The sequence below is a fragment of the Rhododendron vialii genome, chromosome 5a, assembly GCF_030253575.1.
Source record: "Rhododendron vialii isolate Sample 1 chromosome 5a, ASM3025357v1".
Lineage (NCBI taxonomy): Eukaryota > Viridiplantae > Streptophyta > Magnoliopsida > Ericales > Ericaceae > Rhododendron > Rhododendron vialii.
The window spans coordinates 34,305,495-34,324,519 of NC_080561.1; the positions used below are offsets into that span (position 1 = coordinate 34,305,495).

Genomic DNA, 19,025 nt, shown 5'->3' on the forward strand with positions numbered 1-19,025 from the left:
TACTACAAATGAAAATTGGAAATCTAACAATTTTCGTTCTTCTTTCTTAATTTATGTATTACATGGGCGACATGGTGGCAACACCGGAAAGATGGTGTTGGTGGAGATAGTGGAGGCATAAAAGTGGAGACTTTATGGAACGAGTTGATAGTGGTAGTGATGGAGTGGTGATGGTAACCATCATGCATGTGGAGAAGTGGCGGTTTCGTTTATCGAGTACGTTCACCCTTGACTGAAGAAAATGGTTGTAGCAACGACCGTAAAGGAATGATGAAGATAAAGGACAGAAGAAAGCGAAATTAAAATGATAACAACAACAATGAGTGGACCGACAGAGAGTATAAGCCATTCGAAATTGCAGCGGAGGCGCTTGCGAAAAATAGACGAGGCCACGAGGGTCTTGAGAACACAATCAATATAAGAAATGCCAAATTCTAGCTTTCTTTCCCCAACATAGTGTTCCTTTCGTTTTAGCCTCAGATTGTACATTCTTATTTTGTGGGCTATGAAAGAGGAAGAGAGGATACTCTTGCCAAACCTAGGTAAATCCATCTCGAAATAAAATGCCAACTATGGCTTATTGAAACTGAAATACAAGAACAATAGGATTGAGAGCGGGAGCGAAACGAGGATTGGGATTGCAAGTACTAGGTTATGTCAATATGATATTAACATTTCAAAAACAAATAAAAGAGTACTAGCTCTGATTACCAGCCAATTTTTTTAACATAAAGCAAGTACAAGTCTTCACATCATGACAACTACAATGTAACCTAAGCCGATTCTAGAAATCAAATCTCCTCGTTCTCAGCTCCTGAAAACATGTAAAGCAATAACATAAGTTAACGCTTATATGCGATATTCCAAATAGAAGTTATAATGTGCCATGGACGAGTAATTGAGTAAACAATTCATGTAACAAGGAATTTGTAAAACCGGTTGATCTATAAGTTCCTCAATAAGCAATTCAATAAAGAACCATTATTATTTTTGTGCACGACCAACCAAAGGTCACTTGAAATACGACCGATCGACAACGGAACACACAATCTAATAAAGCCATAATCTTACGGTCCGGGCCTGCTCTGACTGTGAGTTCCCAAAAGAGCAATTATGAAAGTCAACGCAACAAAACCCAAAAGATCGACATGGAATCCTAAGACTATTCGATGGCATTAAAGCCATAATCTTCTCTGAATTTCTCTAACTAGAATTAGGTGATGGGACCACCTCAAATTCCATGGAAAGTAAACTTTTGAGGCCTCAACTAGACATGAAACTCAACTCAATCCGAGTCCAGATGGTGGAGATATAGTTGTTTGAAGTTGGTGGACCGTGCAACAAAAGACTGGTGCCTGGTGCCTAACTCGTGCCTAATCCACAATCGAGCGCCAAAAACAAAATGTGGCTCTAATTTGCGCCCAATGCCAATGCAACCCTTGTTGAGAGAGATTTCTACAATTCGACACAAAGAAAAAAAAGAAGAAAAAACGCCCACGATCTCAATTTCAGTCATCATAATGGAGTATCCAACTCCACATATCAATGCCCAAAATATTGCAAGTATGAACATGCAAGACTTGCTAAGAATTGAAGGATTCAAGCTCAAAAACTCATCAATGGTTACCAAACTCATACTTACAAGTAAACTAAGTGAAGACCTGAAAACTACTAAAACAAGTGGATTAAGTATGAATTAAACATGCATGGCTTTCAATTCTCGTCGAATTTTCGCTTCTTATTTGGCTTTGGCTACCGTAGGAGTGAGTCGAGTGACTTCCTCCTTAACTTCCCTAATAAGCATATTCTTTCTCGCGGATTTGTTACGCTTCGAGGCAAGTGCCCAGATTCTAGGATTTTAACCCCACCTTTGCGATTTTAAAGTTGAGGGGGGTGTATGAGAAAAGTGAATAGATGAGGGGGTGTCCTTCTAAATTTAACCCTAAAGTTTTGCTCTAATAGGACTTGACACGAATGCACCTAAAAAAAGGTGAAAGCAACGGACCTCCCGAATGAAGGGAACGTTTTATTCTTCTTCCTTCCAAAAGAAGCACAAAAATAAATGCAGGGTCGGAAGCATGCAAAATGAACACAGAGTTAACCCCCATAATTTCCACTTCCCAGAGGATAAAAATCTTTTGTGTGCTTTTGAGTTAGAAGCACGCAAAATGAAAACGCAGTTAACAAATACAATTTCCACTACCCATTTTAGAAACACTAACAACAAATTCCTTTTCAAGACCATAAGCCATAAAAAAAGAGAGGAGGATCTGCACATACCTAACGTATATCCTACTGGATTGGCAATTGGTTAAGTGTCATCCGTCTTGCATGTTTGGAAAATTTTCAAACTTTCCTCAACATGTCCCTTCAACTATCCGGAATGTTATACAAAAAATCAACAGCCACCTCAACTCCCCATCGTCTCATCAAGCAATGTCACAGATATGATAATATGAAACTAGATCTACATTATTTTCTTTCACAATTAACAGTTGGTTTTATTTTTGTTAAGCTTGGAATAAATCTGAGCAATGGAAGATTTGACTTTGGTTTCAAATCAACATTGAGTACGTCACGAAGAGAGATAAAAAGATACAAAAGAATAGGTGAAAAAAAAAACACCTTGTGCATTGAAAAGAGTTGGGAAAGGAGAGTAAGACATTATAAGACATCTGACCTTACTTCCTTTAATACTGTTGTTGTCGCTGAATCCCATTGTCAGAGTCAAGCGAGACAAGGCTCTCAACATAGGGATATGCTCTATAAGGTTCAATACTATTTTGAATCGTAGGATAACTAAATTTGGCATCATTTGGATAGTACCACACTAAATGCATCCTATTACCCACTAAAACTTCATTGTTCTTCAAAATGCACAAAGGTGCGGAATAGGCGACATCTGTTGGAGTTGAATAGGGTATCACAATCAACTCGGTCCAAGACTCTGATACCATAGTCCTTCATCACCCATACATCAGCACAATCAGCATATTGGCTCAATACACATAGGCATCCACTTAAAACACCTAATACATAGTCCAAACAACAATCTCTATCATAATCAGGTTGCAAAACCTCCCCATATGTCTCCTTTGCCAAATCAAGAGAAACAATAATCCAATTAGAATCCCACGAAGTCCAATGAAGCGCCCCACTCACAAATATCCCCGAATCAGTCCATTCAAGAGAATGAGGACAGTCCCGAATCCTCCTCCAAGAATCAGTCCTTAAAGTATAAACCTCCACTCTTTTCTGAATAGCCCTATCAACATGGGCACTAAGGATGACCACCACCTTGTAATCGTCAATAGAATCGTCGTAACCAATACCGCATGTATGGCTGAAGACATTATTTCGCATTTTAATAAGGGGCAGTTCCATGGATTTCCTAGTGGCCGGGTTCCATAGATACATTATATATCCTGGAACCATGATGCAAACCAATCCGTTACAGGAACCGTTAAAGCCAATCCAAACTCTTTTGCGAGGTTTTTCGAAAGGATAATCGTGGTCAACAGCAGTAGTATCAGATTGCTCATGCATAATAGAACTAACGGAACATGACTTGATATATGGATTCGGACCACCACTAGTTATAAGGAGTAGTCTGTGGTGGGTATAATCAGTGCTGGCAGATGCTAAACTAAGATGGGCTTTCGCGAATTTCGGATCGGAAATCAAACAGCGCCATGATTTGGAAACGCACCTGAATCGCAGCAGAGGCTTGACGGGAACTCTGGAGAGTATTTCCGCGATGGTTTCGAGCGGGAGATATGGCAGTGGCCGCGAATCTTCGACCCAAACGTTTTTCCGACGAATGGAGTCGGATTCGATCGCCATAGATGGTGCTGGTATGGTGGGGGTATTTTCGGGGTTCGGGACGGAGATAAAAAGGCGATGGAGAAGACAGAGTCAAAGACGAACGTACTTTATATATTTTTTTGATATTCAAGACGAACGTTCTTCGTTGTAAAGTTTCTAGGTGACTTGCGCTCCGAACTCTACAAAAATACAGAAAAATAAACAATAATGCCTTTTCGATTTTAGAAAACATACGTACCGCTATGTAAGCTAACTTTTTTTTATAGAACCTCATAAAAATATTTTAAAATTTATGCTTATTTTTTTTTATTTTTGTGGGGCCTGAAATAGGCCTTACGTACGTACTCCATTTGGAAAAAAAAAAAAATTTAGCAAAGGTGTTACGGTCACTGACCACCGCACGCCTACTTGAGGTCCACTCCAGACTCTATAAAAAGCGATGGAGAAGGCAGAGTCCGACCCCATTCCAGAAACCTCTTAAAAAAAATAGTAGTTTATTTCATATTTTTAAACTTAAAAATAATGTAAATAAAAATAAATTTTCAATTTTTTTTGCATTATATAAAAGATCTCGATCTATATTGCATATTTTTAGATTTTAATAAGTTCATAATTTTTTAGTTTGAAATTGCCTTATTAAAAAATAAGGACTTTTTTTGCATTCTAAAACGGGACCTCAAAGACCTACTGGTTGTAAAATCAAAATTCTAGGTACCGTTTATTTATCTTTTAAAATGAATCTATACTGCTGATTTATCTTCTGAAGTGAATCTATACCCTTAATTTATCTTTTCGGAATATATTTTCTATATTTCTAGCATTGATCTCGTAAAGTTTCTAGAAAGGCGGCCCGGTTGGAATTCTCCCAATTTGGATTGTACATGGTGCTTTTCGGCTAAACTACATGAATTGCATGCGTGCAATATTCAAGTTGTTTTTGCTAAATAATATTTTAGTAGAAGTATCTAAAAAAAATAATTTGTCTAAAAATCTGTAAAAACATGCTTGAGTTCTACCATTAAGTTGTTGCATACTTGTATTTTTTTTTTTTCTAATAAAAAGCCAAATCAGTTTGATTTGAGGACATAACCCTACACTTCAGTCAATTTTTCTTTTTATAAAAATAATAGTAATAATAATAATTACACTTCTGATCCCCTGTATCAGTTTTCTCTTCCCGCCCTCTGTATTGTGGCTATAGTAATGTCACATTGTCAAGAATTCAGATGTCCCTATTGTGTATAAGGCCCCGTTTCAGAACTTGAATAAGTTCTTATTTTTTTTCAATAATAAGGTTTGTTCCACAAAATAAGAAGTAAGTACTTATTTTTTGGTTAAGGCAACTTTAAGCTTAAAAATCATGTGTTTACGCAAATAATTTTCCTATCAATATACATCTTATTTGATAAATCTCATTGAGACTTTTAATACGGTGCAAAAAAAATTGAGAAATTATTTTTCATTTATGTTATTTTTGAGTTTGAAAATATGAAATAAGCTGCTTATTTGAGTTTTCTGAAACAACCCTTCTTATTTTTCTTTGAGAAGTTTCAAAATAAGTACTTATTTTTTAAGAAGGTTTCTGGAACGGAGCCTAAGTGTTATTCCCCCTTACATTTTTTATTATAGTGTATCAGGCATGGGCCCACAAAGGTCCAATTATACAGTGTAGTCCCCTTGTCAATAACCATAAGGGAACTGTCGAGAAGCGTTGTTCAGCATTGAATCACTAGAGCTGAAAAGTTAAATGACGTGTTGCATTTTAAAAAAAGAAGTATTCCATACTAAAGAAATGAAAAATGGAAATCTAACAATTTTCGTTCTTCTTTCTTAATTTATGTATTACATGGGCAACATGGTGGCAACACCGGAAGAATGGTGTTGGTGGAGATAGTGGGGGCATAAAAGTAGTGACTTCGCGGAAGTTGATAGTGGCAGTGATGGAGTGGTGATGGTAACCGTCATGCATGTGGAGAAGTGGCAACCATCATTCATGGAGAGAAGTGGCAGTTTCATTTATCGAGTACGTTCACCCTTGGCTAAAGAAAATAATTGTAGCAACGACCGGAAAGGAATGATGAAGATAAAGGTTAGAAGAAAGCGAAATTAAAATGATAACAGCAACAATGAGCGGACAGACAGAGTATACGCCATTCAAAATTGCAATGGAGGTGCGCGCGGAAAATAGACGAGGTCTTGAGAACACAATCAATATAAGAAATGCCAAATTCTAGCTTTCTTTCTCCAACATTTTAGCCTCAGATTGTACATTCGTATTTGTGGGCTATGAAAGAGGAAGAGAGGATACTCTTGCCAAACCTAGGTAAATCCATCTCGAAATAAAATGCCAAAAATGGCCTATTGAAACTGAAATACAAGAACAATAACATTGAGAGCGGGAGCGAAACGAGGATTGGGATTGCGAGTACTAGGTTATGTCAATATGATATTAACATTTCAAAAACAAATAAAAGAGTACTAGCTCTGATTCCAAGCCAATTTTTTTTTTACATAAAGCAAGTACAAGTCTTCACACCAGGACGACTAAAATGTAACCTATGCCGATTCTAGAAATCAAATCTCCTCGTTCTCAGCTCCTGAAAACATGTAAAGCAATAACACAAGTTAACGCTTATATGCAATATTCCAAATAGAAGTTATAATGTGCCATGGACGAGTAATTGAGTAAATAATGGGAAATGATATTGACACTCCAAAAATTGATGCAGACACTCCAAAAACAAAAGAAAATGGCTTTGGAATTACACTGCTTTTAAAGTGTCTGCATCGATTTTTAAAGTGCCGATATCATTTCCCGTAAACAATTCATGTAACAAGGAGTTTGTAAAACTAGTTGATCTATAAGTTCCTCAATAAGCAATTCAATAAAGAACCATTATTATTTTTGTGCACCACCAACCAAAGGTCACATCAAATACGACAGATCGACAACGGAACACACAATCCAGTAAAGCCATAATCTTACGGTCCGGGCGTGCTTTGACTGTGGAGTTCCCAAAAGAGCAATTATGAAAGTCAACGCAACAAAACCCAAAAGATCGACATGGAATCCTATGGCCCTGTTACAGAAATTTTCTTAAAAAATAAGCAGTTTATTTTACATTTTCAAACTCAAAAATAAAATAAATGAAAAATAAATTTTTAATTTTTTTTGCATCGTATAAAAGATCTCATCGAGATCTTACAAACAAAATCCATACTGCATATTTTTAGATTTCAATAAGTCCATAATTTTTTGAGCTTGAAATTGCCTTCTTAAAAAATAAATTTTTTTTTTTGGTTCCAGAACGGAGCCTAAGACTATTCGATGGCATTAAATCCATAATCTTCTCTGAATTTCTCTAACTAGAATTAGGTGATGGGGACCACCTCAAATTCCATGTAAAGTTAACTTTTGAGGCCTCAACTAGACATGAAACTCGACTCAATCTGAGTCCAGATGGTGGAGATAGAGTTGTTTGAAGTTGGTGGACTGTGCAACAAAAGACTGGTGCCTAACTCGAATCCACAATCGAGCGCCAAAAACAAAATGTGGCTCTAATTTGAGCCCAACGCCAAAGCAATCCTTGTTGAGAGAGATGTCAAAAATTTGACAAAAAAAAAAAAAAGAAGAAGAAAAAACGTCCACGATCTCAATTTCAGCCATGAATTCATCATAATGGAGTATCCAACTCCTCAAATCAATGCCCAAAATATTGCAAGTATAAACATGCAAGACTTGCTAAGGATTGAAGGATTCAAGCTCAAAAACTCATCAATGGCTTCCAAACTCATACTTACAAGTAAACTAAGTGAAGACCTGAAAACTACTAAAACAAGTGGATTAAGTATGAATTAAACATGCATGGCTTTCAGTTTTCGTCGAATTTTCGCTTCTTATTTGGCTTTGGCTACTGTAGGAGTGACTTCCTCCTTAACTTCCCTAATAAGCATATTCTTTCTCGCCGATTTGTTACGCTTCGAGGCAAGTGCCCAGATTCTAGGATTTTAACCCCACCTTTGGGATTTTAAAGTTGAGGGGGGTGTATGAGAAAAGTGAATAGATGAGGGCGTGTCCTTCTAAATTTAACCCTAAAGTTTCGCTATAATAGGACTTGACACGAATGCACCTAAAAAAAGGTGAAAGCAACGGACCTCCCGAATGAAGGGAATGTTTTATTCTTCTTACTTCCAAAAGAAGCACAAAATAAATGCAGGGTAAAAATAAACGAACACGGAGTTAACCCCCATAATTTCCACTTCCCAAAGGATAAAAATCTTTTGTGTCAAAATGAAAACGCAGTTAACAAATACAATTTCCACTACCCATTTTAGAAACAGTAACAACAAATTCCTTTTCAAGACCATAAGACATAAAAAAAAATGGAGGATCTGCCCATACCTAACGTATATCCTACTGGATTGGCAATTGGTTAAGTGTCATCCGTCTTGCATGTTTGGAAAATTTTCAAACTTTCCTCAACGTGTCCCTTCAAGTATCCGGAACGTTATACAAAAAATCAACAGCCACCTCAACACCCCATCGTCTCATCAAGCAATGTCGCAGATACGATAATATGAAACTAGATCAACATGATTTTCTTTCATAATTAACAGGTGGTTTTATTTTTGTTAAGCTTGGAATAAATCTGAGCAATGGAAGATTTGACTTTGGTTTCAACATCAACATTGAGTACATCACGGGAGAGATAAAAATATACGAAAGAATAGGTGAAAAAAAAAAACACCTTGTGCATTGAAGAGAGTTGGGAAATGCGAGTAAGACATTATAAGACATCTGACCTTACTTCCTTTAATACTGTTGTTGTTGCTGAATCCCACCGTCAGAGTTAAGTGAGACAAGGCTCTCAACGTAGGGATATGCCCTAAAAGGTTTAATACTATTTTGAATCGTAGGATAACTAAATTTGGCATCATTTGGATAGTACCACACTAAATGCATCCTATTACCCACTAAAACTTCATTGTTCTTCAAAATGCACAAAGGTGCGGAATGGGTGACATCCGAAGGAGTTAAATAAGGTATCACAATCAACTTGGTCCAAGACTCTTTGATACCATAGTCCTTCATCACCCATACATCAGCACAATCAGCATATTGGCTCAATACACATAGGCATCCACTTAAAACACCTAATGCGTAGTCCAAACAACAATCTCTATCATAATCAGGTTGCAAAACCTCCCCATATGTCTCCTTTGCCAAATCAAGAGAAACAATAGTATTCCAATAAGAATCAAGCGAAGGCCAATGGAGTGCCCCACTCACAAATTTCCCCGAATCAGCCGCGTCAAGAGAATGAGGACAGTCTCCAATCCTCCCCCAAGAATGAGTCCTCAACGTATACACCTCCACTCTTTCCGGAATAAACATAACAACATTGACACGAAGGAAGACCACCACCTTGTAATCGTCAATAGAGTCCTCGTAACCAATACCACATGTATAGCTGCAGACATTATTTCGCATTTTAATAAGGGGCAGTTCCATGGATTTCCTAGTGGCCGGCTTCCATAGATACATTATATATCCTGGAACCATGATGCACACCAATCCGTTACAGGAACCGTTAAAGCCAATCCAAACTCTTTGGCGAGGTTTGTCGAAAGGATAATCGTGGTCAACAGCAGTAGTATCAGATTGCTCATGCATAATAGAACTAACGGAACATGACTTGAGATATGGATTCGGACCACCACTAGTTATAAGGAGTAGTCTGTGGTGGGTATAATCAGTGCTGGCAGATGCTAAACTAAGATGGGCTTTCGCGAATTTCGGATCGGAAATCAAATAGCGCCATGATTTGGAAACGCACCTGAATCGCAGCAGAGGCTTGACGGGAACTCTGGAGAGTATTTCCGCGATGGTTTCGAGCGGGAGATGTGGCAGTGGCTGCGAATCTTCGACCCAAACGTTTTTCCGACGAATGGAGTCAGATTCGATCGCCATACGAATGGAGTCGGAACTCCGGAGAGTATTTGAAGACGAACGTTCTTCGTTGTAAAGTTTCTAGGTCACGTACGCTCCGAACCTTACAAAAATATAGAAAAATGAACGATAACGCCTCTTCGATTTTAGAAATGGCGTTGCTATTCGCAGCCCGGTATTTTCTTCCATAATCCGTTAATAATTTTCAAATATATTCGATAGTTAGTTACCGAAATTGAGATACATTTTCAGCATCCAATTACTGAAATATAATATTTTTTTCAACAGCTATTTACCGAAAATGTATGTTCGGCAGTTGTTTACCGAAGGTTGAACATATTTTCGACATGTAATTACCGAAATATAATCTTGTTTTCAATAGCTATTTGCTGAAATGTTATGTATGAATTTCAACAACTATTTACCGAAATGCAGTGGGCTAAGGGAGAAAATACGGGGCTGCGAATAATAGCGCCCTTTAGAAAACATACATACTGCTATCTAAGCTAATTTTTTTTTTATAGAATCTGATAAAAATATTTTAAAATTTATGCTTATTTTTCTATATTTTTGTGAGGCCTGAAATAGGCTTCACGTACGTACTCCATTTGAAAAAATTCTAGCAAAGGTGTTACGGTCACTGTCCACCGCACGCCTACCTGAGGTCCACTCCGGACTCTACAAAAAAATGAGGAGTTTCGTCTTTTTAAATTCAAAAAATATACTTATCGATATTTAATTGAGCTGATTTTTTATGAAATCCCATAAAAAATATTTTAAAACTTATGCTATTTTTTTTTGTATTTTATGGAGTCTGAAACGAGCCCCAGATAGGAGTGCGGTGGACTTGTGCAATGACTATAAACTTAATGAATTTCCATAGAGGTGCCCCCGGAATTCTCCCAATTTGGATCGTACAGAGTGCTTTTCGACTAAACTAAATGCATTACAACTTACATGCAATATTTTAGTTGTTTTCGTTGAGAAAAATAATCTGCCTAGAAAATTCGTAAAAATATGAACGGCCAAAACATAGACCATTTAATTTAGGGGAAATGCACTCTTTGTATTTTGTACTACTCCGGATTAATTTGTTGTACACTTTGTATTTTTCTATTAAAAAAAAATGCCAAATCAGTTTGAGGACATAAACTACACTTCAGTCCTTTTTCTTTTTTCCCTTTACACTTCTGATCAGCTGTCCAATTTTTCCTTCCCGCCCTCTGTATTGCGGTTATGGTAATTTCACATTTGTCGAGCGTTCAAATGTCTCCACCTGTGTATAATTGTTATTCTGCTTGCATTTTCTATTGTAGTGTATAGGCATGGGCCCACAAAGGACTAATTGTATACTATATTCCCCTTGTCAGTCTCCACAAGGAAACTGTTGAGCAAGCGTTGTTTACCGTTGAATCTCTTCAGCTGAAAAATTAAATTTAGTGCTGCATTAAAAAAAATCAGTCCATAACTAGAAATGAAAAATAGAAATCTAACAATTTTCGCTTTTCTTCCTTAATTTATGTATTACATGGGCAACATGGTGACAACACCAGAAGGATGGTATTGGTGGAGATAGTGGGTGCATAAAAGTGGTGACTTCGCGGAACGAGTTGATAGTGGTGGTGATGGAGTGGTGATGGTGACCGTCTTGCATGTGGAGAAGTGGCGGTTTCGATTATTGAGTTTAGTTCACCCTTGGCCGAAGAGCAACGACCAGAAAGGAATGATGAAGATAAAGGTTAGAAGAAATTGAAATTGAAATGATAAACAGTAACAATGAGCGGATCGACAAAGAGTACGAGCCGTTAGAAATTGCAGCGGAGGCGCGCTAGAAAAATAAACGAGGTCTAAAGAAAAGAACACAATCAATATAAGAAATGCCAAATTTTAGCTTTCTTTCTCCAACACAGTGTTCCTTTCATTTTAGCCTCAGATTGTACATCCGTATTTTGTGGGCTATGAAAGAGGAAGAGAGGATACTCTTGCCAAACCTAGGTAAATCTCGAAATAAAATACTCCCTCCGTTCTTTTTTAAGTGTCCTGCTTCGTAACTCCAACTTATTAAAAAGACATCATCATTACACCTTTCACATCAATTTTTTTCTCCATTTTCTCTATTTACCCATCATCATTACACTTTTACTCACTAATTTTTCAAAATAAAATCTACTTTTAGGGACAAAATAGACAATACACCAACTTTTACCCCTCTAACTTTACAAAATGAACACTTATTAAGGGACAACTCAAAATGAAATACTGGACACAAAAAAAGGAACGGAGGGAGTACTGAATATGGGCTATTGAAATTGAAATACAAGAACAATACGATTGAGATTGAGATTGAGAGCGGAACGAGAATTGGGATTGAGAGCGAGTACTAGGTTATGTCAATACGATATTAACATTTTAAAAACAAATAAAAGGGTACTAGCTCTAATTACATGCCAATTTTTTTTTACATAAAGCAGAACACAAGTCTTCACACTAGGACGACTACAATATAAGCTATTCGATTCTGGAAATCACATCTCCTCGTTCTCAGCTCTTGAAAATATGTAAAGCAATAACACAAGTTAACGCTCATATGCGATATTCCAAGTAGACGTTATAATGTGCCATGGACGAGTAAACAATTCATGTAACAAGGAGTTCATAAGACCGGTCGATCTATAAGCTTCTCAATAAGCAATTCAATAAAGAACCATTATTATTTTGGTGCACGACCAACCTAAGGTCACATGAAATACGACCGATCGACAACGGAACACAAAATCCAGTAAATGCTAGCATGCTTATTGTCCTACTGAACAAGAACTAATCTGCAGTGCCATTAATAGATAGCCCGTTCTAGAACACCTTAAAAAATAAGTACTTATTTCACATTTTCAAACTAAAAAAAAAAATTTCAATTTTTTTTTGAGATCTATCAAACAAGATCCATACTGATAAAAAAATTATTTCCGTAAGCACATAATTTTTGAGCTTGAAATTGTCTTCTTAAAAAATAAGTATTTATTTCCATTTCGGGATCGGGGCCAAACATTTGACACCCATAGAATATAATCTCGTGAAGCACGGAACTAACAAACATGGAATCAATACGGGATAAACAAGGTATGAAATACTCACCTAAATTCATAGCAGGATCGAATAATCCTGCATAATCAACTGTGAAAACGTGCAATTAGTGATTTGGGCACTCCACATTTAGCCATTGACACTCCACTTTTTGTCTTTATCCTATGTGAAATTATCAAATTATCCTTTATTTTGTTAGTGTTAATTTACTTTAAAGGGTACTGTTGTAATTTCAAATAGGAAAAAGACTAAAAGTGAAGTGCCAATGGCTAAAAGTGAAGTGCCAATGGCTAAAAGTGAAGTGTCCAAATCAATTTCCGTGGGAATACGCAATTGACTAACAAAGTGAAACTCATCTCACCAATGCTCAAAGGACACTCCAAGGTATGGTCCAAGGTCAACTGTGGTGTTCCCAAAAAGAGCAATGAAGTCAACACAACAAAACCCAAAAGATCGACTTGGAATCCTAAGACTAGTCGATGGCATTAAAGCCATAATCTTCTCTGAATTTCTCTAACTAGAACCAGGTGATGGGACCACCTCAAACTATTCAATGGAAGTAAACTTTCGAGGCTTCAATTAGACATAAAACTTGACTCAATCCGAGTCCACATGGTGGAGATATAATAGTTGTTTGAAGTTGGTGGACCGTGCAACAAAAGAGTGGCGCCTATCTCGTGCCTAATCCACAATTGATCGCCCAAAACAAACTGTGGCACTAATTTGCATCCAACACCAACGCAACCCTTGTCAAGAGAGATTTCTACAATTCAACACAAAAAAAGGCCCACGATCTCAATTTTAGCCACGAATTCATCACAATGGAGTATCCAACTCCTCAAATCAATGCCCAAAATATTGCAAATATGAACATGCAAGACTTACTAAGGTTTGAAGGATTCAAGCTCAAAAACTTATCAATGGCTTCCAAACTCATACTTACAAGTAAACTAAATGAGAAGACATGAAAACTACTAAAACAAGTGGATTAAGTATGAATAAACATGCATGGCCGTTAGTTCTCGTCTAGTTTTCGCTTCTTGATTGGATCTATTTGGGGTTCCAAGCAAGAAAAATGCTTCAGCCTTAACGAATCGTGTAACTAGTTAAGGAGCGCTAAGTCCAACTGTTAAAAGGTCAACAGTCCAATGTCCTCAAGGCAATTAAAGAAAAGTTGAAGCAGTGGACCTTAGCAATTAAGGGAACATCTTTTCTTTTTTTTGGCAAGTGTCATCCCAGGCTGTAGGTATTAGGTACCCTCCAGAGTTATGCAAGTACTAGCTAGCTAGTGTCCACATGACATTACAACAACAACAACAACAGAATCCATGTAGTCCCCAATCATTGGAGGTATGGGCGGGGGAAGACCGGAGACACGACATTCACAGTACTACAAAAACAAGTAGAAGAGTATCAGCTCCAATTACATGCCAAATTTGTGACATAGAGCAAGTGCAAGTCTAAGTACGAACATCCAAGACATTAGGTTTGAAAAATTCAAGCTGAAAAACTCAAATGCCCCCAAGGAAATTAGGAAACACAATTGAAGCAATGGACCTCACAAAAGAAGGAAACATATTGTTCCTCTCACTCCCAAAAAAGATAGAACATTGATGTTCCTCTTTTTTTTTCCGTTTTTTTTTTCTCCCCAAAACTTGATGTACTCTATGCTAGAAATGTTGCATTGGTAGAGCCTAGTTGATATCTGACTTGACTTACTGAACCGACAGTAATACGTTTTTTTTTTTTTTTTTTTAAAGCAGAACCGGCACTGCTAAGTTAGAAGCGCACAAAATGAGCACAGAGATAACAACTAATACTGTAATTTCCGCTACCTGTTTCTGAAAAAAGAAACACCAATAACAAATTCCTTTTCAAGACCACAAGGCATACAAAGAAAATTGGATCTATATGTAAGACACATATATCCTAAGATTGGCAGTCGGCTAAAGTGTTGCTCGTAATGCATGGTTTGGAAGTTTCCGAATTATCCTCCACCTGTTCCTTCAAGTTTCTGGAAATGTTATAAAAGAATCAAGTCCCATCCTCTCGATAATTAAGCAATGCCAAAGATATAGTGATGTGAAACCGTATTTACAAATGAGCAAAGGAACCTCTCCTTTTTTCGGTTTTAACATCGATATTGAGTACATAACTAATGAGTACTAAGAGATTAAAAAGATACAAAGGAAACATGTAGACACATTGTGCATTAAAAAAAAGTTGGGAAAGGAGGGAAAGACAGAATCAAACATCTAATTTTACCTTTTACTCCCTTTAGTATTGGTGTTGCCACTTAACCCCACTATCAGCATCAACTTGAGGCGAGACTAGGCTCTCAACGTAAGGATATTGGCCAAATAACCATGGACAATTATGGACCGTAAGATGACTAAATGTGCCGTCTTTGGGGCTGTACCGAACTAAACGGTCCTGGGTACGCAGTAAAACTTCACCATTCCTCAAAATCCACAATCTATCAATTGGATGTGAAACGCAAGGTACGGCACCCAACTTTGTCCAAGACTCTCTAATACCATATTCCTTCATTACCCATACATCAACACAAGAATCGCGGTAAAGGACTATACATAGGCATCCGTTTAAAATATCCAACGTGATATCATGCAAATAATCATCTCCATACTCCGGTTGCAAAACCTCTCCATATGTTTCCTTCGCTAAATCAAGAGAAACAATATTATAGGACTCACTAACCACAATCCAGTGGAGGGAGCCGTTCACAAATGTCCCTAAACCCTCCAGAAAACCACGATGAGGAAAGTCTCTGATCCTCCTCCACGAATCAGACCTTAATGTATATACCTTCACTTGAACCTCATGACATCCAGTACTTGAAAAGAATCTCACCACCTTGTAATCATCTATAGAATCATCATAACCAAACCCTTTCATCTCGCTGTAATGGTATGGCATTTCAGAGTCCGGCAATGTCACGAATTTCCTAGTGGACGGGTTCCATAGAAATACTTTTTCTCCTACAGCGACGCAGACTAAACCATCACAGCAACCCTTGTTCCTTATCCGACGATGGGGCACTTTAAAAAGGCAATCAAGCTCTACAGCAGTATCGGAGTGCTTGTGCAAGACATTGTAAAGAGAGCATGACATTACATCGTAAACGGGACACCTAGAGATTAGTAAGAGTCTGTGGTGGGCGAAATCAGTGTTCGTAGATGCAAGACTGAGATGGGCTTTTGCGAATTCGGGACTTGAAATCAAGGAACGCCATGGCTTGCAAACGCACCTCAATCGCAGCAGGTACTTGACGGGAAGTCTCGCCAGTATCTCGACCATGATGTCACGCGGGAGGTTCGGCAATGGCCGAGAATCTTCTGTCGGGACGCGGCATGGAGGTGTTTGATTGGTATTTTCGGATTCTCCACAAGTGGAGTTGCTTACGGTCGCCATGGATGGTTCTTTGATAGGGTTTGTGTCTTCGTGGTTGGCTTAGGGCTTGAAGCGTTGAACGAAAGAGAAAGGGTTCGTGCTCTGTGTATAATAGGATCGGTTTGGGTTCCTATTTATACTCGGTGAAAGTACACAGAGACCCCTCAACTATGCATTTTTCTATGGAGACCCCCTAACATTTAAAATTATTCATACAGACCCCCTCAACTATAACCGTTAACTAATTATCACCCTTCTATCAAAAACACCGTTAAGATGAAGGGGTCAGTGTGGACAATTTTTATAGATGAGGGGGTTAGTGTGGATGACTTTTTAGGGGTAGAATCGTCATTTTTTCTCATTCCGTTAACAGAGTTAGCCAATTTTTCATTTCATATAATTGAGCGGGTCTGTATGAGCAGCTTTAAATGTTAAGAGATCTTCGTGAAAAAAGCATAGTTGAGGAGGTCTTCATGTACTTTCGCCTTTATACTCCCTCCGTTCCTTTTTAAACAGAAATGATTCTTATACAGAGAATTTTGCACATATCTTGCACATACATTTTTATGGGATCCATATCGGGGTCCCACAAAATGATCCGAACTGTTCATCTTTTTCAAAATATTTTTTGAAAGATTCTTGTAAAAAATCAGCTCCAACGAATATTGATTTCTCATAAATCGTAAAGCGAATCATTCTGTTTTGCCCTATGAATTCTGAAAGCGCCCTTACCGATATCCGTTAGAGCTGATTTTTTACAGGAATCCTTCAAAAAATATTTTAAAAAAGATGAACGATTCGGATCATTTTGTGACACCCCGATATAGGCCCCACAAAAATGTATGTGCAAGATATGTGTAAAATTATCTGTGCAAGTAACAGAATTGCTTTTTAAAGCAGAAATGATATGAGTACAGCAAAAATTGTATAAACAGCTTGCAGATTTTACAAAGGTGATCTGAGCCGCTCATTTTGTTCAAAATTTATTTTTTAGGGTTCCTGTAAAAAATCATCTCAATCCGATGTTAGTAAGGACGAAGCCATGTTGAATGATTCATAAACGTCCTTACTGATATCGGATTGAGATGATTTTTTACAGAGACCCTAAAAATCAAATTTTGAACAAAATGAGCGGCTCCGATCATCTTTGTGGGACCCGAATTGGATCCAAAATGGATCTGTGCATGCTGTTTGTACGGCTTTTGCTGTACCTCTAGCACCTCTGTTTTTAGAGTCCATTATTTCATTTTGGACTGTCCCTTAATAAGCATCTATTTTGTAAAATTAATGAGTAAAAGTTGGTATATTTTTCATTTTGTCCCTAAAAATGGATTCCATTTTAAAAAGTTAGTGAGTAAAAATGTAATAATGATGTCTTCATAGAAGATAAGTAGAAAAAGTTGAGGTAAAAATTGATATGAAATGGGTGATGATGATGTTTTCTTAATAAGTTGGAATTACGAAGTGGAACACTTAAAAAGAGACGGAGAGAGTACAAAAAAATAATATGAGTACATCAAAAATGATCCGAGTTGTTGAATGTTTATCTTGAACAAAATGAATGGTTCAAATCATCCTTATGAAACTCAAACGGGTCTCAAAGATGTATGACGCGGGAATATGTACGACTCAGAGCCCGTTCCAGAATACCTTCTTAAAAAATACATACTTATTTCACATTTTCAAACTCAAAAATAATGTAAATGAAAAATAATTTTTCAATTTTTTTTGCACAGTATTAAAAATCTCAATGAGATCTTTCAAACAAGATTTATATTGCATATTTTTAGATTTTAATAAACCCATTATTTTTTAGCTTGAAATTGTCTTCTTAAAAAATAAATATTTATTTCGCGTTCCGGAACGGAGCTCAATACGATATTAACATTCCAGAAACAAATAAAAGAGTACTAGCTCTGATTACATGCCAATTTTTTTTTACATAAAGCAAATACTCCCTCCGTCCCTTTTTATGTGTCCTGCTTCGTAACTCCAACTTATTAAAAAGACATCATCATTACACATTTCACATCAACTTTTTCCTTCACTTTCCCTACTTACTCATCATCATTACACTTTTACTCACTAACTTTTCAAAATAAAATCTACTTTTAGGGACAAAATAGACAATACACCAACTTTTACCCCCCTAACTTTACAAAATGGACACTTATTAAGAGACAGCCCAAAATGAAATACTGGACACAAAAAAAGGGACGGAGGGAGTACAAGTCTTCACACCAGGATATGAAAATCAAATCTCCTCGTTCTCAGCTCCTGAAAACATGTAAAGCAGTAACATAAGCTAACGCTCATTTAAGGATTGAAAAGGATGGGATTCTGTGTAGAATTCAATTATGGACCAACTGGAATGCTTAGAGGGAGGTCTAGCCTACCATTTCTTGGGAAAAAAATTGTATGGTTTGCCCATCATGTCCCTAGATGGGCATTCATTGAATGGCTCATTTTCTGGGGCAGATTATCTACTAATTAGGACAGGCTGGGAAGTTGGGGCTTGCTGGTAGATATGGCACATGCATGCTGTCTTTGTAATGGCTAAGTGGAGTCCCATGAACATTTGTTTTTTTGCCCGTCCATTTTCTTGTCAAGTTCGGGGTAATTGTGTTTTTGTGTCAAGTGTTCGAAGGAGAGTGCAATTGTGTTTTTGTTTTCTAATTAATTATCTTAACTTGCTTCGATAAAATAAAGTCGGGTAAACGCTTGTGTATATCGTGTGGCAAGATAGCAGTTCCATTGA

At 37.3% G+C, this 19,025-nt stretch overlaps 3 protein-coding genes across 4 annotated transcripts; all 3 read right to left on the bottom strand.

Moving 5' to 3' along the window:
- Positions 1-608: 608 nt before the first annotated feature.
- On the bottom strand, positions 609-3,923 carry LOC131325852 (F-box/kelch-repeat protein At3g06240-like). Its single transcript, XM_058358329.1, has 2 exons — positions 2,681-3,923; positions 609-814 (listed from the first exon to the last, which is right to left on the bottom strand). Exon 1 carries the CDS (start codon positions 3,841-3,843, stop codon positions 2,860-2,862), a length of 984 nt encoding a protein of 327 aa, XP_058214312.1. The 5' UTR covers positions 3,844-3,923; the 3' UTR covers positions 609-814; positions 2,681-2,859.
- Positions 3,924-6,214: 2,291 nt separating this feature from the next.
- LOC131325851 (F-box/kelch-repeat protein At3g23880-like) lies at positions 6,215-16,403 on the bottom strand. Of its 2 annotated transcripts, none has more exons than XM_058358327.1 (2): positions 15,122-16,403; positions 6,215-6,422 (listed from the first exon to the last, which is right to left on the bottom strand). In XM_058358327.1, exon 1 carries the CDS (start codon positions 16,286-16,288, stop codon positions 15,134-15,136), a length of 1,155 nt encoding a protein of 384 aa, XP_058214310.1. In that variant the 5' UTR covers positions 16,289-16,403; the 3' UTR covers positions 6,215-6,422; positions 15,122-15,133. The 2 variants fall into 2 exon arrangements, with proteins under 2 accessions (XP_058214310.1, XP_058214311.1); XM_058358328.1 differs by lacking the exon at positions 6,215-6,422 and adding an exon at positions 12,101-12,322.
- LOC131327847 (F-box/kelch-repeat protein At3g23880-like) lies at positions 8,639-9,796 on the bottom strand. The gene has a single exon (XM_058360975.1). The coding sequence runs from the start codon at positions 9,794-9,796 to the stop codon at positions 8,639-8,641; it is 1,158 nt and encodes a 385-aa protein (XP_058216958.1).
- Positions 16,404-19,025: the final 2,622 nt, after the last annotated feature.

Excerpts from the sequence above, each read along its gene's own strand:
- LOC131325852 (XM_058358329.1), bottom strand. The coding sequence starts at position 3,843 with ATGGCGATCGAATCCGACTCCATTCGTCGGAAAAACGTTTGGGTCGAA.
- LOC131327847 (XM_058360975.1), bottom strand. The coding sequence starts at position 9,796 with ATGGCGATCGAATCTGACTCCATTCGTCGGAAAAACGTTTGGGTCGAA.
- LOC131325851 (XM_058358327.1), bottom strand. The coding sequence starts at position 16,288 with ATGGCGACCGTAAGCAACTCCACTTGTGGAGAATCCGAAAATACCAAT.